The 22,961-nt window shown below is 42.1% G+C and overlaps 1 protein-coding gene across 1 annotated transcript in view; it reads left to right on the top strand.

The window, feature by feature from the left end:
* Window positions 1–22,961, top strand: part of C1_1H1orf87 (chromosome 1_1 C1orf87 homolog) — a 237,231-nt gene that overhangs the window by 105,449 nt on the left and 108,821 nt on the right. Inside the window, exon 9 of the mRNA XM_086936224.1 lies at window positions 9,462–9,526. Within this exon, the coding sequence (XP_086792350.1) occupies window positions 9,462–9,526 (65 nt within the window). The remainder of the gene's footprint in view (window positions 1–9,461; window positions 9,527–22,961) is intronic.

Genomic DNA, 22,961 nt, shown 5'->3' with positions numbered 1-22,961 from the left:
GCCCACTTGGTCCCCTGCTCCTCCCTTTCCGCCCGCCCTCGTCCCTCACTCGGGCCGGTCCTAGTGCCTGACCAGTTGGGTCACTGGGCACTTTGCATCAACATCATTACACCACCCATCCATCCATCCATCCATCCACCCACCCACCCACCCATCCATCCACCCATCCACCCACCCACCCACCCATCCATCCACCCATCCATCCATTAACACATGCCTAATGCAGTTACAATAGTATATATGGCTATGCAAAGCACCATTAAAACATCTCAAGATTGTTTTAAGTAAACTGGTCCTATTCAAAAAAGAACATAGTATCTAGAATCGTCCATTGGAAGGTTGCAATAAATGTTGTAGCTGCAGTTACCTTTTAACCAGACCTACTCACATATCAAACTTCAAGACTGTGTTTGCGGTTAAGAGGAAAAACAAAAAAAAAACACAAAGCAAAAGTTACTGCAGAAGCCAGCTCCTCCTTGAAAGCTTTGCCTCCCTTTAAAATCAGATGCTGCCAGCTATGAATGTACGATGAAAATGGGGTGACTCAGGAATACAACAAGGGAACAAGGGTATTTTATTAGCAAACAAAACAAACTTCCATCTGAAAGAATTATTAAAAAAAAATCATATAATTTTTTTGTGAAAAATAAGAGCAATAAGGGCTACCGCAAATACGTTTAGATGCACTTCGTTTTAGTAATTAAATTCACATATAAGAGGTGGCTAGATAAATAAAATAGAACGGTGTTATGAGCAAGTGCTGAACATGAACAACGCTATCTGAGTGAATATGTAAAAAACACACTAAAACACAAAACATATACATTATCTAACCTGTGTCCAATCAGTCCTTTGTACACAAACTGTGTTGTATTTTAATCGATATTTCGACTCGAAACAAATTTCATCCTCAGAACAAACAGCACAGGAAAATGCCATCACAGAATTAGAAACTTTAGACGTTAATGGTACTTGCCATATTCTTTCCTAGCCTACAAGAACAGAACGTGCACATTTTGTTGTGTAATAAAGACACGTCACTCTGTAAGTGACACACAGTTTCACGCAAACAGTGCATAATAGTATAAATGGGGACCTTTTCTGCATAATTAATAGATGAATGATGCAGATTATTTCCTTTCCCCTGCAGCTGCATGGCACATGCTGCGGGGTGAAATTCTCATTTTACACACTTTGCAGGCAGAGGGTATGAATTATGCATTGAGCAAGAAAAATCGCTATTAATCGCGGGTTCGCTGTGCTGCGTGCTCTGTCGTACGTTCAAAGGTTTTGTTTGGGATTTATTTGATAAAAAAAGATGTAATTACTAGGAGACCCAGGAACTATTACATTTAATAGCATGGACTTATTGGGCTTTTGGTTGCCTTGGTGTTACTTGTTACATATCCCACGTGCATTCATTGCTAGCGATGTAATTGGCTGCAAAAGAAACGTACACATTAAAATCACGTACCTATTTGTAGGGAAACATCGCGTACACTGCAAGTCCAAAAGCGACCAAGTTCCCAATTTTGAAGCACTATGCCACTGAATGCCACGTCCTGGAGGAGAGATAAACTAAATTCGTTTATGGACAACAACTGCAAAGAGCGGGTTTGAGACGCAGCAATTACTTAATTTAACTTACTTGAAATGCCAGAGGTCGGTGCGCAGGAACGTTGCACTCATGTCTGGCCAGCTGGACAAAACACTGCGAAATGGATGGAGGCAGGGTGGGCGACTCCTTTTGTCCCCCCACAATACGTGTTTAAAACATGGCAAGGTAAGCCTTTTAAAAATACAGGCATTTCTAGTAATACATTTACAGAATGAATTTACACACCAAAAAAAAAAAATAACACAAAATAAAAATAGAAGAATTAGCGTCAGGGGGGTCAGGGGGGCAGTGGGGGCCTGGGGTTAGAGGCGGGTTCACACAGCAGATACCAAACACTGTTGTAGGACATATACAAACCGCGTTGTTTTGGCCTGCGACTTCATGTTCTGCAGAGTAATGTTCTGGCCAATAGAAAGCAACGCAATCGCGTTGCAACAGATATTGATGTTATCGTAGACGATGTAATGGTCTGTGTGAGGTAATAGACGTGGGGTAAAAGCACGCGATCACAGTGTGCACGATATATCATCATACATCCGTGCGAAGGGCAGAGAGATGGAGCGATATGAAGAGCACAGTAGAGCAGTGCAAGGCCTGCTGCCTGATGGCTCAGTGAGCTGAACTGACGGATGGTCTGCACTAGTGATTAACGAGGCCAATCCAGCCAGGGCACCCTTAGCCCATTAACCTTCCGAAAATTCAGAAACAACATTGATCAATGGGAGAGTGGCAAATTGCAGTGCTTAGGAGCGTGGGGAGAGTTCTGTAATACTGCCTAACATCGAGTTAGCCTTCACATACATACTAATATTGGGGACTTCCTGGGCCCTTCTCTAAGCCCCTCGTTCACAGGCCAGCACAATACTCTCAGATCTACACCTCAATGCCCAGCACAGAAAGGTGCATAAACAGGGTTTGCACGCCATAAAACTGTGTGGTTGCGATCCCGTCTGCGGCACAGGGAAGGAGACTACAAGACGCAGTTCGCCCAAGTCATTGAAGCTAAGACTTCTGTAAGTCCTGATGCGAGGTCCGAGCACAAGCAGGGGAGACGGTGTACTGACTCTGCCCCCAGGGTTTGTACGCAGTAAAGCTGTGTGATAGCGATCCTGTCTGCAGCGCTGGGGAGGCACTAAGGGGTGAGCTTGGGGTCAAATTGACGGCCTCATATAACAATGACTGCGGAGACTCAACCTCATGGCTGATAACCACCGCTGCCGATCCTTACCATGCGCGGGGCGCAGAATGATCCATTAGAGGAATAAGGCCCGTACTGTTGAATGTGAGGCACGACCTGTACTTTCTATTGGGGTGATTGCCTCAGCATTCCTTGGTAGTCCAACCTTCCCCATGTTTCAGAGCTACCAAGGTGAAAGCTTAATTCCGCGACGGCGGGATAGTTGGCACAAAGCGCACCGGGTAATACTGCAGCCCCGCCTGCCCCAAAGGCCGTACTCCACTGTCATAGATAGCCCTGCATACCATACCGTTGGGGGAGCGTCTGCAGACTAAGCTTCCATAAAGCTCGCCTGAGCGCAGGACTCCGGACTGGGGAACTGAAAAACGCTAGGTAACGGCAGTCCGGCTTCGGCGGGCACTGGCCGCCATGCACACTTGGGGAGGGGGGTGGAACCGGATCCGTCCTGTAGGTCCAGATGGCATCATGGGTTGACGGCAGCCCTAGCCCACACTACCCCCACCCTGCCAAGACCCCCGCAGGTCAACACTGTCCACTCCGGACCCGGCCGATGCAGGCAAGATCGGAGAAGACCAGATCCCACAAAGCGTGGATGCACACTCCGGGAGCCGTTCCAAACCCCCGTGGAGAACCATTGCGACAGCAATAAACCCCCGTGGAGAACCATCGAGACGGCAATGGCCGCGCCTGGCCATTGTTTTCTGCTGTTCCACTTGTACGGCCTCTGCCTGCTTTCCTTCAGCTGCAAAAGGATTTTATTATCTTTATGGGCCATGTGTTTGCCCCCCCCCCCCCATAAAGATAACAAACCTTTTGCAGCAGAAGGAAGTCAGGGCAGTCTGTCCAAGTGGGATGGACAAAAAAGAGAAAACTGTATGTCACCGCAAGCTCTTTCCCAATGGCTGGCCACCCTTTAGCATAAACGGTGACGCAAGCCAATGGGAAAGAGGGGCGGGGCTTAAAGCCCGTTAGTGCAAGCTTATCAAAGTCATAAGATCTCGCCAGCGAGACTGCACATGCGCAGCCTAAGCAGGCGAAACCTTAAAAGAGAATAGGGCACTGACCACATGGAAACAAGACCTCGTCAGTGATGATAATCTTTGACAAAGTCTTGTTAAACAGAAAGAAATAACTTGAAAATAAAGCAAACAAAATTCTAAAAGCAATTGTGTAATATGTTGTTTCACCAAGGATGCTATGTCATAATACAGCATTAAAAAATACACATAACCTTTCTAATTATAAAAAAAGGTACTGTAAGAAATTGGTTTAATAGTTGAGAGAGATGAAAACCCACCTCAAATAACAATCACAATCTTTGTCCGAATGAAACATAAACGTCACTAAATTAACTAATGCTTAACCCTTTGGTGGCTTAGTACAAAAGCAGTTAGGCTTAACACAGAGGTGATGTGTAAACTATGCAGTGCTCAAACAGTAATAAAGTAAAAACACAAACCAAGAACAACCCCAAAGCAATTTTAGACAATTAAATAATTAATAATAAATAGACAGACACCAAAAGGACAAAAGTCCAATCAGTTAACCGGAGTTATGAGTTTTAAAATTTTAGGTAAAAGTTGTGAAAAATAGAACAAGGCGCCAACTGCAATTATCTGGTCGCACTAGACCGGGTAAAAGTCACAAGTTTAGTCCAACTGCAGTGGAGCACGGGTATAATACAAATACCAGGATCATCCCACAGAAGGTTTTGCCTTCTTACTTCAAAGTTGATATGGGGTTGAAAGTCTTTGATGGAGTTAGATGACCAGTTGGATCCAGAAAAGGGGGCTCAGCAACAACGTGGAAGCTGACAATCAGGTGCAGCTCGGTGTCAAAGTCGGCGAAGCCTTTGATGGGAGCTACTCAACATCAGAGTTGGTGAAGCCATCGATTGGGTGCCACTCGACATCGAAGTCGGTGAAGCTGTTGATCGGGTGCCACTCGGTGTACAAGTGGGTGAGGCCATCGATCTGGTGCTGCTTGACATCTAAGTCGGTGAAGCCATTGATTGCATGCTATTCCCAATCGAAATCGATAAGGCCATCATCTGGGTGCTACTCAGCATTTCTACAGCATCGCTTGACATCGAGTCTGGTGAAGCTTTAAGTTAGGCTAGGAGAAGTGCACTTTGACATCAGCCACGGGTCCAGAACCATGAGACCAACACCTGGAAGTCAAGACTTACTCTCATAGAGACCAGCAGAGAGGACCAGATCAGGTCCAGTTGGGTCTGGACAACAGGAAAGCTTAAAGGCCTCTGAAAACTTGTTGTATCCCCACAGTTCACACAGGCAATCAGCCAACTAACCCTTGGGACCTGGGTTCAAGGCAAGCAGGCCAAGTCTTCCTTCAGGTTTTAGACAGCAGGGCTGTCCTTCTTCTGAATCTACACAGGTCCAGAGAATTCCAATTTCAGGACCTGAGGATGCCACTTTGATGCACAGTGCCAGCCTGTGGGTGGGGAGCACTGCTTTGTCTAACTCTAAAACGGGTTCTGATTAGTTCTTCTCCTTCCCCTGAGCTTGACTCCAGTCTGTCTGGTGAAACAAAGGACAGGTAGTCCCTGGTTTGAGCTGGATTTGCCAACACCAAGGTAGGCATCTTCTGAAGGCAGTAAGGGACTGGGTACAGCCTTCAAGTTAACATTTGAAGCGCAGGAAAGGGTTGGGTGCACCCTCCACCGTTTCCCAAGACCATCCTGCTTAGGAGAGGAGCTCTCTTCTACACATGCAGGACTCTTTGTCCAGTGTCTGGGAGGTATATACATCATACCACAGGAGAGCCTTTAACAGTGAAATGACCCTGGACATTAGCAGAAAGGCACCTTTGACTTAGACAGGAAAATACCAACTTTCTAAAAGAGGAATTTTCAAAACCGTAATTTACAATCCCACTCCATGAACAAAGAGGACTTTAAATTACAATTAAAATAGGTAGAAGAAGTATTTCTCCAATTGTTCCCAAACTGCAGTTATGCATTATAAGGTGTTATAATGTAACCTATGCTTTTCTATGGGAGATCCAGCCTTTCTGCAGTGAAAAACAAATTTGGAGGTTTTTCACTGCGATGATGTGAATCTTAAGTACACATGTCCTGCGTTTCAAATACCATGCACGACCTATGAGCATTTAATGCCATGCTTAGGTTGACTAATAAGTATTAAAAAGGACATTTTAGGCCTGGTAAAAAGTTTATCTTGCCAGGTCGTAATGGCAGGCCTGAGACATTTTTTTACAGTTTTACTTTAGAGAGTGGCACCGTGCGTGCTGCATCCCACTTGTAGCATTTAATTTACAGGCCTAGGTACAAATAGTATCATATACTAGGGACTAAAAAGTAGATTGAGTGTGCCAATTGCCTTTATGCCAATTTTACCTTGTTTAAAATGGAAGCACAAACACTTACCACTGTTTAGCAGGATTAAAGGGCACAGATTCCGTAGACCCAAAAAAATGGGACCAGCAAAAATAGGATAGTGAAGGCAAAAACATCAGGAGAATGCCATTTCAAATGTGGTCATTTCCATCAGGTCTCCAAAACGTTCTGCCAAATTATTCTAACCATTATGTGACCTAGATATCAATTTGAATCTCTCGTTGTAGTTGTCATGATTTTTGTGGTACTGTACATTAAAGTCTTGTATAACACATACTGCTGACTGTTCAAAGAGAGTGCCTATGTTTCTTTTGGCATGCATCTCTTCCCTTTGTGTTCCTACCTCATAACCATGCTCAGATGCACCTCTGATTTTGCACCATGCGTCCACATGTGAGAGAATGGAAAAAAATGTATCCAAAAAAGTACCAAATTATCCGGGGCCGTAATTACACAGTTCTTTTTAAAGGGTCATGATCCTCAGTAGGTGCATTTTTACTTTTTTCTGTTGTTGTGTACCCACGTTTCCTGTGTAATCCTAGTTGTGACAACTCCCCTTTATGAGCTTAAACATCCTGTACAAAATGAAAAAATCCGGGTTGTGTGAAACTGTGGGAACCGGGTTGGTCTTGCATTCCAGCATTATTGAATGCAAAGTGATTAGCAATGTGTTATATTTTTGTTATTTTATCTGGTGAGAGAGGTGCTCTTATTGTTTTCATTTCATGTTCGCCACTGAAAAGAGCCTCTGAATATGCCTCTGCTTTGCTCTGAAATTATTATTGTCACAAATTGTCCCACACTTAATAATAAAAGTGAACAAAACAATTCAAGTTTTCTAAAATCCTATTAGGAAAGGATGGCATTATGGTATACATAACAGTTTAGGATGGAAAAAACCTACTGCGAGGAAAATTGTTGGAGGGCTGTCCTATGTGTGAGATAAGAATTTGTTTCTTTTTCTTTTTTTCCTTTTGTCTGTGAATGGGAAATGTGCCTGTTCCCGGGACTGATGCCTCTAGTAAAGTCCAGTTTGTTCAGAAGGAAGACTTCCTAGTTTGTGCGGTTGGATTCAAAGGGATTCTGACACCACGTATAATGCTTTTGGCTGGCTGAGAGTGTAATGTTGAGAGTGTGCACTAGTGTGTTCAGGAAGTGAGCAGTATCTCCTGTTCATTTTACCATCGTGCTAATCCATTGCCCTTGGTTTTGGGGCTAATTATAACAGGCTCACCCGTTACATGCGAATAGGAGAATTGTTATAAACTTTGAATATTACTTTATGAGCGAGTAATATATTGATTTTGAGATTATAAAGATAGTAAAGATTAACTTGAGTAAATGATCCAGTGTGGTTATGTGGAGTAAGGTGGCAATACTTCATGTAATATATTCTATGTAAATATGTGCTGATGAAGCCATATGTGTTTTTCAGCGACGAAAACATTTCAAGTCGAGCAAAGTCAGTTGATAATTTTCCTCGATAGGTCTCATTTTTTGATACTCTAAATATAAAGCCACAAAACAAAAGTGACACATTTCAAGAAATATATTTCACTAGTATTGAGGGTGAAACTGATTGTCATTTTTCTTTCACTATCAAGATCAGAGTGGCTGTTATCATGCCTAGCTAAATAAACGTGCTTGACTATCTGTAAATTGGAAGTTCATACTGCTGTTATTTGAAGACTTATCAAATGTATGATCATGAAATATGGGATTGCAGTTGTACAAAGGTGATGCCCATTTGTGTATAACACTGAAAAACTCTCACATACAAGTACTGAAAGTTCAATCTTAGTTTACCATGATCATGGACAGGATGAGAAGTAGCTGGACTCAACTGAGCCAACACAGAACTAGGAATTTTATATTACTAGTCATTCTATTTTAATGCCCTTTAGAGAAGAATTACCCCCACATTTTTTTTAAACTAGAGCTCATTAAAAATGCCCCCTTTCACCTTGCAACCAGTTTGAGAAAGACTGACCATGTTTGTAAAGTTGGACGAAGGAATCAAAGAGATCTATGTCACTTATATGATTGAAGTGTCTCCTATCGCAGTTTGTGGTGGCACAAGACAAGCTCATGGTGAACCAGCAGGAGGAGGCAAGACAGAGAATATAAAGTGTGGGGATAAGCAACCCTTCGAGAGCCGAGAATGATTTCACTGCTACTGTTTGGGAAAGGTGAGAAGCGGAAGTACAGTTGAGAAGGATTATAGCCTTATAGCCCGCTGCCAAGAAACATACAAGTTGTTAAAGGCCCTGAACCTGAGTTACCTTTCCAAGCTGCAGGCAAGGGCCTATAACGAAGTAGAGGGCCTTTAACAACGGTAAGGGCTATGAGGCCATTAGAACATTCCACCCACTAAGGGTAGAGTGTTCTAAATTAAAAAGGGAGAAACATAAAGACAAACATTGGAATGTTGGAGCAAAAGACTTATACCAGCTAGTATAAGCCCGGAGCTACTCCAATGTCTTCAATAGAGCTCTCAACATTCCAATGTTCTAATATAGCCTTATAGAAGTGTGAAGAAGACAGCGGCAAGCTACAAAGGCACATCACATAGGTGCTTAGGCACAGCACCATCAGGTAATATTGAGTCCCATAGTACAGATTTGCAGGATAACCCAGGCTCTACAGGGAGGATCTCCAAGTCATTGTCAAACAACTCTGCTGCTGTTACGAAATGTACAGCAGGGTAAGAAGCTATACACTCTCTGCATTCAGTTTGCAGTGTGTTATCTCTGAGCTCAGATTAGTACACATAAGACATGCCCTTCTGCTAAATTTGTGCACCCTAGGGAAACATGACCGTATTTTTCTCATGGTGTGGTGACTTGTGGTGTCAATTTTGTATCATTGTCTCGTGCATTCACTGTAAGCTGCTCAAATAAGATATTTCTGTCCGAGATATAAGAAGGCAACCTTGCTGACTTAAAAATGAATTGAATACTTTAAATCTTAATATGGTGAAAAATTTCCAGTGAGGACTAAATGATGTTTGATATAAAAGACATGCCACTGCAAAATATTGCATTTGTGAGCATGTGCCCTAATTAAGATTCTTTACAAGGGTTTGACGCTGCTGAAGAATGTAGAGGATGAGAAGAAGTCCCTGCAATAGGAAAAATGTGTACGTACAGTTGAGCAGTTTAAATGACACCCTATAATGCATATACCCAGTCCAAATGACATAAAATGTCAGTTTGCAACAGTCACTTTGAAAACAAATACAAATTTACTGTACTTTTCTCGTACAGATGGCAGACGTTTGTTGAACTACTACACAAAGCTCACTCAGATGCTAATCTTCAGTTGACTAAAGGTATGTGATGATGTGATTACTGATATACAAAATATAAGACACTGCATTACCTTTTTCAAAAGGACACAGATGAATTATCATTATTCAGCAGACAATGATACCAAATTAAATTAGTGAAAATGTTTTATAATTCTGAAAGAATTGAATGTATTCATAGAAATATGAATTTTAGATACATTTTCCAAAAGGGTACATTCTGAACATAGAAAGAAAACATATGAAATATTGAAGTATCACTATGCAGACAATGATTGCTGAATGTATTTGCAGGGATGGCTTCTGATTTATGACAAGCAAATAAATAATTTTATTAGCACTTATTCTTTAAATGGCCTTTTTATTTTGATTTTCTGTGGATCCCTGCTTTATTTCTATTACATAGTTTTGTGCTTCAATATAATGTTGTTTAGGTGTGGGCGTAAGTCACAGAATTCAACAGAGTTACCAGCGGGCGGAAATAGGCATTGCACGCTGCTCGCTCTGTGATTTAGCGGCGGAAGAATGTTCCATGCTGAAAAATCAGCGCAAACTGCACCATGCGGCGCACCAGAGGACACAGCTACCTAAACTGTTTTTTTCTACTCGAGCATCAGTTTCTGATCGCAAACGGTCGCAACCACCCGTGTTGGAAGAATCTTGCCAGATGTCGTTCTAGTGACCGAAAATCACACTAGGGCGCACCAAATCTCGCTCATGCTTGCAAATTTACCATTTTGGTGCACAAGCAAGAAAAGATTCCACGATTGGCGGAATTTGACCAAAGCTCCACGTTACAGGAGTAATGTGGAGTAGCCAAAATTCAACCAATTCTGCTGGCGGAACGGAATATTTTGCCCACCCCTACTGTTTATGCACTGACTAATTAATTGGCTCATCAATTGACTCTAGAGTGCCAGGGCCAAGTCTGAAGTTGGGACCAACTGCAATTAACAGTATAATCCATGCAGAATGGACTTCAGCTTCTTGCCAAGAAGGTTCCAGATGTGAGCCAAGAGCTTGGTCTATAAGATGGGCACCAAACAGAAGAAGATTCTTCCCGTTTTAGCTGGAGATAGGAACATAGGCTTTTCCAAAGCAGTTCGTTTGCTCATCTGAGTTGACCGGTGTTAGCTAGCAGTATTATTCTTGCATACAGAGATGCTGGGCCTGCAATCATCTATTCTGCCTCAGATTCCTCCTCCCAACCAACACCATTGATGGTGTTCTGGTACCTGTCAATGAGATTTAGATTGATACCAATCCACAAAGGCAGTGTCTTTTCCCCTCAATTAGGAACTATTTTTTGAAGTGGAAGGATATGTATTCTCTTGTTTCATGAAAGCTTTTTGACTTTGAGGCCCAGAAACCGGTGCGCCTAATACAGAAAGCTCTGTTGATGACATTTTAAGGTGTGACTTTCGTTTTAGAGGCTTCCTGTTCCAGGTTTGCAAAGTTCTGAATGACTAAAATTGTTAAGTTTGAAATAAATGCACCCCGTAACCATCAATGTCAACCATAGAATGCGTAAGTATCAAATGTAATGAACTGTGCATGTGTTTACTTTATTTAAAATGTTTTTATTTTACAATTTCAGCCCACAATCTGGGAACAGTAATTCTGTAAACACACAAAAGCTGAAATCCTCCTCACATCTATGTGTGGTCTAGTAAGATCATCAGATCCCAAACTTGGGTTGGAAAACAGAAATGGGCAATGGTAAAAAAAACTCATTCATCCATTCCGGTTTGATTAATTTTAAAAATGTTAGTCCAAAGACGATGTTTGAACACACATTTGTGGAATACCTGCAGACTTTTCTAATGCTAATTTCTCAAAAAACATTCAACGGATTTACACCAAAGGTACTTCTTTGTGTAATTTTCTACTTTCATGCCAGGTTTGGGGTAATTCATTCAGATCTTTTTTCTGTAACAAAGACCAAGGGATCCTCTGGAAGTTAAAATGGGATATGTCACTTTTTGGCCCCCTGTGTTTTGCTGTTGCCACCACCTTAATGTATTTCTGTGAAACGTGCCATGGTGATCCCAATTTACATGAACCTTTTTGCAAAGTTTTTTATAGATTTGGTGAAGTTATTTAGAAAAAAAACAGGTCTGACCTAAACATGACAACACCTGTGGTTTATACATTTATATAGATATAGATATACATACGTGTGTGTATATATATATATATATATATATATATATATATATATATATATTACCTACTGGCGGTCGCCAGTAGGTATATATAGTTAGGATTTTTTCTCTATGGAACTTTTGAAAATTCTATGTCTAATAACTTTGGCGTTTGTCGACGGAATTGGCTGAAATTTTCAGGAAAATGGCACATTTTGTTTCTGAGCAGCCCCTGAAAATTTGGGGGGGGTTCGTCAAGGGGGGGCCGAGAAAAAAGGGGGGTCCCAAAACGCGTTTTTCCCATGTTAATTTCCATAGGGCGGTTGGCCTCACTTTTAGCCCGAATGGCTGAATGGATTTCCACGAAACTTGGCAAAATTGTAGGGACTGTTAGCCCGATGTGCCTTTGCTAGGTCTCAATATATGTGCTTCAGTGGATTTTGAGAAATTAACGTTTAAAACAAGATATATATCTGTAACAGCGCTCCGGGTAGCGCTCCGGTTCGCGAACTTTTCGCGTATCGGAACTTTGCGAAGCGAAGCTGATTGGCTCTCCGGTGTCTGTCAACATTCTAAACAGTCCGGAGCGGCCGCCATCTTGTCTCTCGGTAGGATCGAGAGACAAGAGGAGGCCAAAACAAACGGGGAAATGAAGGAAAGGGGGCAAGGTAGACCCCTTCTGACCCCCTAGGATTGATGAGGGGGATATTATAGAGCCACGCGGGGCCCAAAAAAAAAAAAAAAAATCCGATTTTTTCGCCGTAGAGACGCGTCTTGGTACGCGAACCGGGCAGCTAACCGGGCAGCTAACCGGGAAGCTAACCAGCAGTGTAACGGGAGTCTGAGGAGTAGCTGATTGGCTGTCAACATTGTAAACAGTCCGGAGCGGCCGCCATCTTGTCTCTCGGTAGGATCGAGAGACAAGAGGAGGCCAAAACAAAGGGGGAAATGAAGGAAAGAGGGCAAGGTAGACCCCTTCTGACCCCCTAGGATTGATGAGGGGGATATTATAAAGCCACGCGGGGCCAAAAAAAAAAAAAAATCCGATTTTTTTCGCCGTAGAGACGCTTCTTGGTACGCGAACCGGGCAGCTAACCGGGCAGCTAACCGGGAAGCTAACCGGCAGTGTAACGGGAGTCTGAGGAGAAGCTGATTGGCTGTTATCATTGTAAACAGTCTGGAGCGGCCGCCATCTTGTCTCTCTGTGGGATCGAGAGACAAGAGGTGGAAAAAAAAAAGGTGTAAATGAATGAAAGGGGTAAGGCAGACCCCTCCTGAACCCCTAGGATTGATGAGGGGGCTATTAAAGTTCCCTGCGGGGCAAAAGAAAAAAAAAATTGCGATTTTTCGCGGTAAAGGTGCTTCCTGGTACGTTAACCGGGCAGTTAACCGGCAGCGTAACGGGAGTCCGACATATTGTGTTTTTTGAACGTTTGTGATATGTGCACGTGTGGATTTTGTCTAATTAAGGTTAAAAAAATATATATATATCTTTAAGCGTGTTCTGGCGCGCTTACGTTTTGGGTTTGGTTTGCGCTGCACAGACGATACGTCACGGTTATGTGATGCATCATGAGGCGTCTCACGGGCTACGTGATACGTCACTTAATAAAGAATATATTTTACAGCTATAAATATTAGCTTTTAAAAAACCAATGAAATTCACAGAAAAAACCATAGGTTATAGACCATATATAGTTAGGAATTTGCATTTACAAAACCTTGAAAATTCAATGAAAAAACCATAGGTTATAGACCATATATAGTTAGGGATTAGCATTTAAAAAACCTTATTTTATTTGCACAAAACCATTGAAATTCCATATATAGTTAGTTGCACTAACTATATATCGCGGACCCGCAATCCACTGCTAATGATGTCACATATTACATCATTCATGACATGGTCAGTGACATCACTGATGACATCACTGATGACATCTCAAATGACATCACTGATGACATCTCAAATGACATTACTGATTACATCACTGATGATATCATTTATGTGATAATACATCTTCAGACTCTAATATAACCATAGATACACTCAGTGTAAACAGGCACTCACAGACTGTCACACATCCATGGAGTTACTCACACACCTAGTCAGTCATGCAAAGAATCAATCACATCTCCATTTCCTCAACTATACAGTTATACACACCTTACTTATTCAAACATATACTAACACATATTTACTCTCTTATACAATCCTTGATACAAGTTCACAATGATTCATACAGCCACTCTCACATTCACTGGCTCTTATGTTCAGTTATTTATATATGTCAACTCTCACATGGAGTGTGTTTTACATATGTACTTACTTTGACATGTAGCACTGAGATATCCATTCACTCACCAATATACTCATGCACACAGTCAACTGTCCATACAGCTGTTGCTACATGCACTTTTGAACCCATACACCTAGGGAATCAACTGCTCACACATCTATGCACAGAGTTATACACCTCCCAGCCACCTACACACATACTCAGTCTCCCATACAAATACTTGGGCAACCATTCAATAACCCATATAGTTTCTGATATAGCTACTGATTTAAACATGCAGCAGTTTACAGAACAACATAAATAATAATTGCCAAATTAAGACACTTTAATCACTAACCCATGCACTCAGTGAGACACATTTAATCATTCTCTCATACAGTCAGTCATGCACCTACTAAATCCTTCATCCAGACACTTATACATCCACTCATTCTTCAATATGTAAGACATATTTTAACTTTACAGAAACATACAGTCACTGGGTGTTGTCATCAGTGATGTCATCAGTGATGTCACTGACCATGTCATGAATGATGTAATATGTGACATCATTAGCAGTGGATTGCGGGTCCGCGATATATAGTTAGTGCAACTAACTATATATGGAATTTCAATGGTTTTGTGCAAATAAAATAAGGTTTTTTAAATGCTAATCCCTAACTATATATGGTCTATAACCTATGGTTTTTTCATTGAATTTTCAAGGTTTTGTAAATGCAAATTCCTAACTATATATGGTCTATAACCTATGGTTTTTTCTGTGAATATATATATATATATATATATATATATATATATATATATATATATATATATATATATATTCACTGAAAAAAACATAGGTTTCACACCAGTTATAGTTAGGAAATAGCATTTTAAAAACCTAATAAATTCACTGAAAAAACCATAGGTTTCACACCAGTTATAGTTAGCTGGAAATTTTACTGACATAAAACCATTGAAATTCCCACGTTATAGTTAGTTGGACTCACTATAAATTGCGCGCCTGCAATGCAATGCTGATGACGTCACATATTACATCACTCATGACATGGTCAGTGACATCACTCGTGACATCACTGATGACACCATCCAGTGAATGTGTGTCTTTCTGAAAAATAACTATGTTTTATATATGTATATGTAAAGGTCGATGGAAGAATAAATGTTTAAATGAGTGTCTAAATGGATGTTTTAAAAAAAAATTTGATTGGTTAACTGGATTATTAACTGTATCTTAGTGAATACATATATTAGCGAGTAATGTTTAAATATTTAAATATATGTATCAGTGTTTCACTTTGTGTATAAGTGGCTGCATGGGTTGGTGAGTAGCTAGCTACATGTGTGTGTATATGGGTTATTAGATTTTTTTTTAGTATCAGTATGAGTGTCTGCATGGTTTGGTGGGGGTGTTACTTAGCACATAGATGCATCAATGACTGACTCACTGTTTGTGTGTGTTTTGAAGACAGCATATGTGCAGGACTGTATGGGTGGATGAGTGTGTATATGTGTGTGTTAGTGAGTGAATGACTGTCTCACTAGTGTTTTTATCAGTAACTACATATGTTTTAATCTAGTATATGTGAGTATTGATGTATATAAGTGAGTATATGTGAGAGTGAGAGATTGTAAGAGCTCCTGTTTAAATACGTTTGTGTTTCTATAAGTGATTGTTTAAGAGAGTAAGTATGTGTAAGTTTCCTTAGAAGTAAGGTGGTTGTGTGTGTATAGCTGTTTATGCAAATAAATGGATGTTCAATAGTTTATTTGCATGTGTGAGTATGTGTGTGAGTAACTTTTGGAAGACTGTCGGTGTGTAACAGGATGTATATGTGTATCACTACATATGATGAGTGAGTATATGTATGAGTGACTATATAGAACTGTTGGTGAATGAGTAGATGTGTATATAGATGGTGGAATTACTGAATTGGTTGTTGTAACTGGTATGGGTATCTCCATTTTTTTGAAAATTTTAGTTTCTATTTTTTAATATGTGTTTCAAGGGTTACATTACACTGAAAGGAGGTCTGTTACTCTGTCACAAGGATGGTGTCATCAGTGATGTCATGAGTGATGTCACTGACCATGTCATGAGTGATGTAATATGTGACGTCATCAGCAGTGCATTGCAGGCGCGCAAGTTATAGTGAGTCCAACTAACTATAACGTGGGAATTTCAATGGTTTTATGTCAGTAAAATTTCCAGCTAACTATAACTGGTGTGAAACCTATGGTTTTTTCAGTGAATTTAATAGGTTTTTTAAATGCTAATTCCTAACTATAACTGGTGTGAAACCTATGGTTTTTTCAGTGAATTTCAAAGGTTTTTTAAAAGCTAATTCCTTTCTATATCGAGTTTCTAACCTACGATTTTTTTATAAATTTGCTGTTTTGTGTAAGTATTAATTATTATTTTTTATTTTTTATATTAATATTTTTTTTAATCATTTTTTCCTGGGGCGCTCTGGGTGCATGCACCGGTAAGCTCTCCGGAAATCGCACCCAGAGCACTACTTGCGTTCGTGAAAAAAAATATGAAAGAAAAGTAAATAATATCGCAAGACATTTAGTACCATACATATAAAAGCATTTTTTTTTAATAAGGAAATGATAATTATTTTGCATTTCCAGGAAACTATCAAAACGTCACTTAGGCGAGCCACGTAAGCAACCCGGAAGCGCCTTCGTTCGCGCCGCGTATGCGCCCCCGGAAGCGCCTACGTTCGCGCCGCGTTAGCGCGCCCGGAAGCGCTTCGGTGCGTGCAGCGTAAGCGCGTCAAGTCATGTGACCTTAAAATAACACTTTTCATTGGTTGCTAACAGTTTTTTTTACAAAGAATGAAATCCCCACCCATTTCCTTCACTTCTTCCTTCACTTTTGTGACTGAAAGACCTGCCTTTTTGCTCTTGGTTCTTTGTTGGATATCTTGGATTATCATGGCTGCCAGACCATCCAGCAGTGAAGATGACTCCAATGATTTCATTGATGAAGAGCCTCCTCAGCCGAAGGTCAAAGAACATTTCATCTGGAAAAAAAATTCCATACCTGATGACCAGAAGAAGGTACATGCTCCAAAAGTGGAGTGCAGGATCTGTCACACAGTCCTGTCATGGGGTGACCCCACTAAAAAATATTCTTTTGGGAACTCCACAATGATTCGCCATGTGGAGAGGAGGCACCCCCAGAATTTTGCCCGGGAAAGTGTCAGAGCTCTGGCACAAGAGGTTCCCAGTGATGGGGCCTCTACATCAACTGGAGGACCAACAACATCGGTGAGGGGGAGATCACAAGAGCTAGTTCCGAACATTCAGCCTGCATTTAACAAAGGCGTCCTTAAATGCAGATACTGTGATCAGCTACTTTGCTTTGTGGAGCAAAGTGTTCTGCTCATGGTTCGATCATTGGAGAACCATTGCTGCCGTTCCCAGCCCTAATTTATTTTTATTTTTTTGCTCCTGTTGAGCAGTTTCCATTCCCTGTTTTTGTTTTTGTTCTAAAAAAAGAAAAAAGAAGAAAAAAAAAGTTATTTTCAGAACTACCTCCAATTCTCATCAAAGAGCTATATTCTTAAAAAAATGAAAAAGAGTATGTGAAGTGGAGTGCATTGATAAAGGAAAGGAAAATGAGTAAGAAAGAACAGAGAGGTATGAGAGGAGAAAGGAAGTGAAGTAGGGGGACTGAAAGAAGGTGAGTGTTGGGAAGGAATGTAAGGAGAAGGAGAGTGAACATGGGGAATGTAGATATTCAAAGAAAATGTAGAAAAGGAACAGGGGTGTGGAATGGTAAGAAAAGATGCATTGCTGGAGTTGCATCATTTTTGTGACGCACTCCAGCAATGCATCACTTTTGCGCTTACAGATACATCTGAAATACTGACGTATCTGTAAGTACTTGCGACATAATACGTCATATATTTAATATGACGCATGAGTAGAAGACTGAAGGCCTCATTTATGAGGCCATGCGTCACTTTTACACCACCAGTACGTCACTTTTTGTGACGCACCAGTGCTGTTAAAAATGCACCTTATTGAGTCATATTTACAAAGTGACGCATCTAGGTAGATGCGTCACTTTGTAAACCCCTGCGCCACATTATACCTACGTCAGGTGTAATGTATGCAAAAGGGATGTATTGACGCGAGAAAGGGTCGTAGAGGTGACGCAGTGAAATCTATGAGTTATCTCTGCGTCACTTTTATGACGCTGTTGCGTCCAAATCTTGCGCCTGTTTCACATCAGGCGTAAGACTGATGCAGGCCCTTTCACATGGCCCTGGCCCCATGTGAAAGGATGCATTGCAGGAATTGCATCATTTTTGTAACATACTCCAGCAATGCATCACTTTTGCGCTTACAGATACATCTGAAATACTGACGTATCTGTAAGTACTTGAGACATAATGCGTCATATATTTAATATGACGCATGAGAAGAAGACTGAAGGCCTCATTTATGAGGCCATGCGTCACTTTTACGCCACCGGTACGTCACTTTTTGTGACGCACCAGTGCTGTAAAAAATGCACCTTATTGAGTCATATTTACAAAGTGACGCATCTAGGTAGATGCGTCACTTTGTAAACCCCTGTGCCACATTATACCTACGTCAGGTGTAATGTATGCAAAAGGGACGTATTGACGCAAGAAAGGGTCGTAGAGGTGACGCAGTGAAATCTATGAGATATCACTGCGTCACTTTTATGACGCTGTTGCGTCCAAATCTTGCGCCTGATTCACAGCAGGCGTAAGACTGATGGAGGCCCTTTCACATGGGCCTGGCCCCATGTGAAAGGATGCTCTGCTGGAGTTGCATCATTTTTGTGACACACTCCAGCAATGCATCACTTTTGCGCTTACAGATACGTCTGAAATACTGACGTATCTGTAAGTACTTGCGACATAATACGTCATATATTTAATATGACGCATGAGTAGAAGACTGAAGGCCACATTTATAATAAGGCCATGCGTCACTTTTACGCCACCGGTACGTCACTTTTTGTGACGCACCAGTGCTGTTAAAATGCACCTTATAGAGTCATATTTACAAAGTGACGCATCTAGGTAGATGCGTCACTTTGTACTTTTACGCCACCGGTATGTCACTTTTTGTGACGCATCAGCAGCGTAAAACATGCACCTTATTGAGTTATATTTATAAAGTGACGCATCTAGGTAGATGCGTCACTTTGTAAACCCCTGCGCCACATTATACCTACATCAGGTGTAATGTATGCAAAAGGGGCGTATTGACGCAAGAAAGGGTCATAGAGGTGACGCAGTGAATAAACTGGGTTTTCCCAATGCTACGCTCCCCGTTACACTCCCCGATGCGCGTACCGGGCGCTCCCCCGTGAAAATCGAAAAAAAATAATTTTTTATTTTTTCTCCCGCGGAGCCCTTTTATAGCCCCCACATCAAACCTAGGGGGTCAGGGGGAGTCTACTCTGCCCCTTATGGTCATTTCCCCCTTTGTTTTTGCCACCTCTTGTGTCTCGATCTTACCGAGACACAAGAGGGTGGCCCCTCCGGACTGTTTCGAATGTTTACAGACACCCGAGAGCCAATCAGCTTTCCGCGCGCAAGTCGCGTAGCGCGCCCGGTGTGCTCCCCTGTGCGCGTACCCGGGCGCGCTTATAGATATATATATTTTTGTGAACCTAAATTACTCAAAAACCACTGGAGCACATATCTTGAGACATAGCAAAGGCACATCGGGCTACCAGTCCCTACAATTTTGCCAAGTTTGGTGGAAATCCATTCAGCTGTTCGGGCTAAAAGTGAGGTCGACCGCCCTATGGAAATTAACATGGGGAAAACATGGCCTGTGAGGTCGCGTCAGTCAGTGGGGGCTGTTTGAGAAAGCAATGTGATGCTGTGCGTCGCCCCCAAGATGGAGGCTCCTCTGCTGCAGTGGGGCGCCGCTTGGTGTTTCACTCGCTATCCAGCTGAGTTGCGTCCGCACTTGCGGCTACAGTAGGCCGAAGGAAGCACAACGCGCCGAGATCTGGATGGCACCGAGGTGGTGTCTAGCAAGTTGCCGCACTGGTGTGGCCCTCCTACAATGCTGCGCCGAAAGTTCCATGGTCCGGCGGAACTTTTTCCTTTTCCTTTCTGCATCTTGTCCCACAATCCGTTTAACCTTTAGACACGACCAGGTCCCTGAATGTGTGCAGGGGGACGCTATTGATTGAATCAAAATGGCGGCTTCACACAAAGCTGACTCAAGCGTTGCTGGTGATGCTATACAGACAAAAAATGGTTTTCAGTTTTTCTTCAGGATTTTTCCATCCAAGTCTGCTTGAGAGTTTGTAGAACAATGGCTTTAGATCTTGCCCTCCCCTCTTTTGACTGTTGGTCTTGTTGCCTATGTCTTCTGTTGTCATTTAACTGAACCTTTTTTGACTGCCGAAAGGGGTTCTGGTCCGACCGCTGGTTGGTGGAGATATTTTGACTATATCCTGGACCTGCCCGGCCTCGCCCAAAATGGCGCCGGTATAAATGGGACTCGTACCTCCTTGTTGTGTACTGGTTGCACAACCTTGATATCACGAGATACGTATGCAGTTTTGAAGCACATGGCGGGCGGGAATGAGAATTGATTGAATATTTCGGCATCCCTATTGATATTAAGTTCTGATGTGTTATTGATTACTGTACTATTGAAAGTTCGAATTAACGTCACCCATGGTACTTGCCCGCAAATGTATATCTAGATAATTTTATTGTAAGTGGCCCTGTCGTATTTTAATTACAAAATGTACGTCCACCGATTCCGCGACTGTTAGACACCTTAGTTCTTGCAACCTAATGGCCCGCTCGTTGCGTTCCTCTACAGTGTAAATGTCTCCTCATCATATACGATTCCAGTTTGCTCCGTGGCCGCCCACGTGGTTATAGGCCCGTATTTGTATACTGACATTTTCACAATAAAGGTTTTTAAAACAAAACATGGTAGTAGTATTTACATTGGTAAAGTTTTTAATTTTAGTCACTGTTTTCGAATCAGTAAAAGGCAAGTGAAATAAAGCAGTCCAATTACATGACGGATAAAAGGTATAATACGCAGGAACGCAGTAAAGATAAATGGTCAAGGGCTGTTGTGTTTTTTACTCCTGCAACATAAAGTGATCGATAAGAATCTGATATTCGGGCGTATCGGCGACTAAGACAGCAGGCCGAGCATCTTTTGCTCAATGGCTCCGTCATGGGACGAAGAAACGCCCTTTTTCTAGAAAAAGGAATATATTTTACTTGCAGGACAGTTGTAAATTTTCCGGGAAAATACATTAGCCTGGAACATTATAACATATATGTTTAAGAAAAAATAATGTTCGAAAGCAATAACAAGCGTAATTTTTAGGTCATATGACCAAGCCTTTCATCATTAGTATAACAAAAGTAAAATGAACCAATGAAAAGTTTTATTAACAAGTCACATGACCTGTTATGCTTACGTTACGCGCTGCGCGCCGCGACCCGGATCCCTTCCGGGAAGCTGCGCTTCGCGCACTGGAGTACTTCCGGGTGCGCTAACGCGGCGTGTCATATAACGCATTACGCGACAACGTAGGTCCAGAATATAGTCAAAATGTCTCCACCAACCAGCGGTCGTAACACAACCCCTTTCAGCAGTCTAAAAAGTTCTGTTAAATGACAACAGAAGGGACAGGCAACAAGAACCATCAGTCAAAGAGGGGAGGGCAAGTTCTTTCCTACCGGGTCACGTTGGGGCGCTACCGGAACTGATCGAATTGGTAGTCTACAGTGTTTCTGGATGTTTCAGACTGAAGCTGGCGTCAGCATGAGAGCACCACCATCTCGTATCTCAGTCGTGGCCATTCCACGAGCAATCATGGCAGCCGCTCCCCACCAGAAGCCTGCGGGAGTCGGGGGCCCCCAAGACTTTTGTGGAATCTTCAAGGCTCAGTGGACGCTTTCGAGAATGGGGCCCAAGCCCTAGCAGACAAGCGTCCGAGTTCCAAGGTGTCCCATGGCCATTTTAGTGGACCACGCCCAAATCTGAAGAGGCGGCCGCCATTTTGAGAGTCCTGTGGCAGCCGCCTATAGCTGCATCGCAAGAGCGGGAGCAACTCAACTACATGGTGAGCGAGACGCTGTAGTCGCAAGAGCGGGCGGTAAACAGCTGAATGGGGGAAAGCGGGCGGAATGGCAACTGAAACGGTAAAGGGGCGCCCCACTACAGCGTGTCTTCAGGTCAAACGGATTGTGGGATAAGGTCCAGAATGGAAGAGTCATCAAAAGGCAAAAAGTTCCGCCGGACCCCGGGAGCCGGCCGCCTATGTCGGGGGCGATCTTAGGCCACGCCAGGGCAACACGACTTGGGGAGGGGGCAGAAGTCAAGCGCACCCTCCCAGTCCGTGCCACCACACCGTATGTTGAAAATCTGAAGCCATCGTTCTACAAACTCTCAACCAGCCTTGGATGAAAAATCTTGAAGAATGTACAAACTGAAAACCAGTTTTTGTTTGCATAGCATCAGCAGCAACGCTTGCTATCAGAATGCATGAGTTTCATGCTCGATCGATTGAGCTAGCCGGATCAGGCAACAAAAAGTATAAAATAGTTATGTAAATAGTTATTTAATAAAATGTTTTACCCTGTTACTTTCCTGGTGTGTTGTATATATTTATAATATTTGCATAGAGTTTATCGTTATTTTGGGTGGGGTGGGTGGCGGAGCCGAGCTGTCTTGCAGCCATCATGGTGTGGAGCTCAGTTCATCTCACTAGTTTCGTATTTCTCATGAAGGGTTGTTCCTAATGTTTCTATTTTAGCGAGGTCAAAAAGAGATCCCATTAGTGGTCTACTGATTTTGCTCGATTATTTTTTTTTTTAACACGATTTTTCACTATCTGCAAAGACTAAGCAGAGTATTGCGGCTTTGTGCTTGTTAGTAAATAGAGAATGAACCAAAGAGAATAAATTCTAAAATAGTAAATGCTTGGATAACAATCAATCAAATGGAGAGACAAGCAGGCAC

Source organism: Lissotriton vulgaris, chromosome 1_1 (assembly GCF_964263255.1).
Source record: "Lissotriton vulgaris chromosome 1_1, aLisVul1.2, whole genome shotgun sequence".
Taxonomy (NCBI): Eukaryota; Metazoa; Chordata; class Amphibia; order Caudata; family Salamandridae; genus Lissotriton; species Lissotriton vulgaris.
Note: the sequence above shows the minus strand (reverse complement) of the source record. Positions and strands in the feature narration are given on the sequence as shown.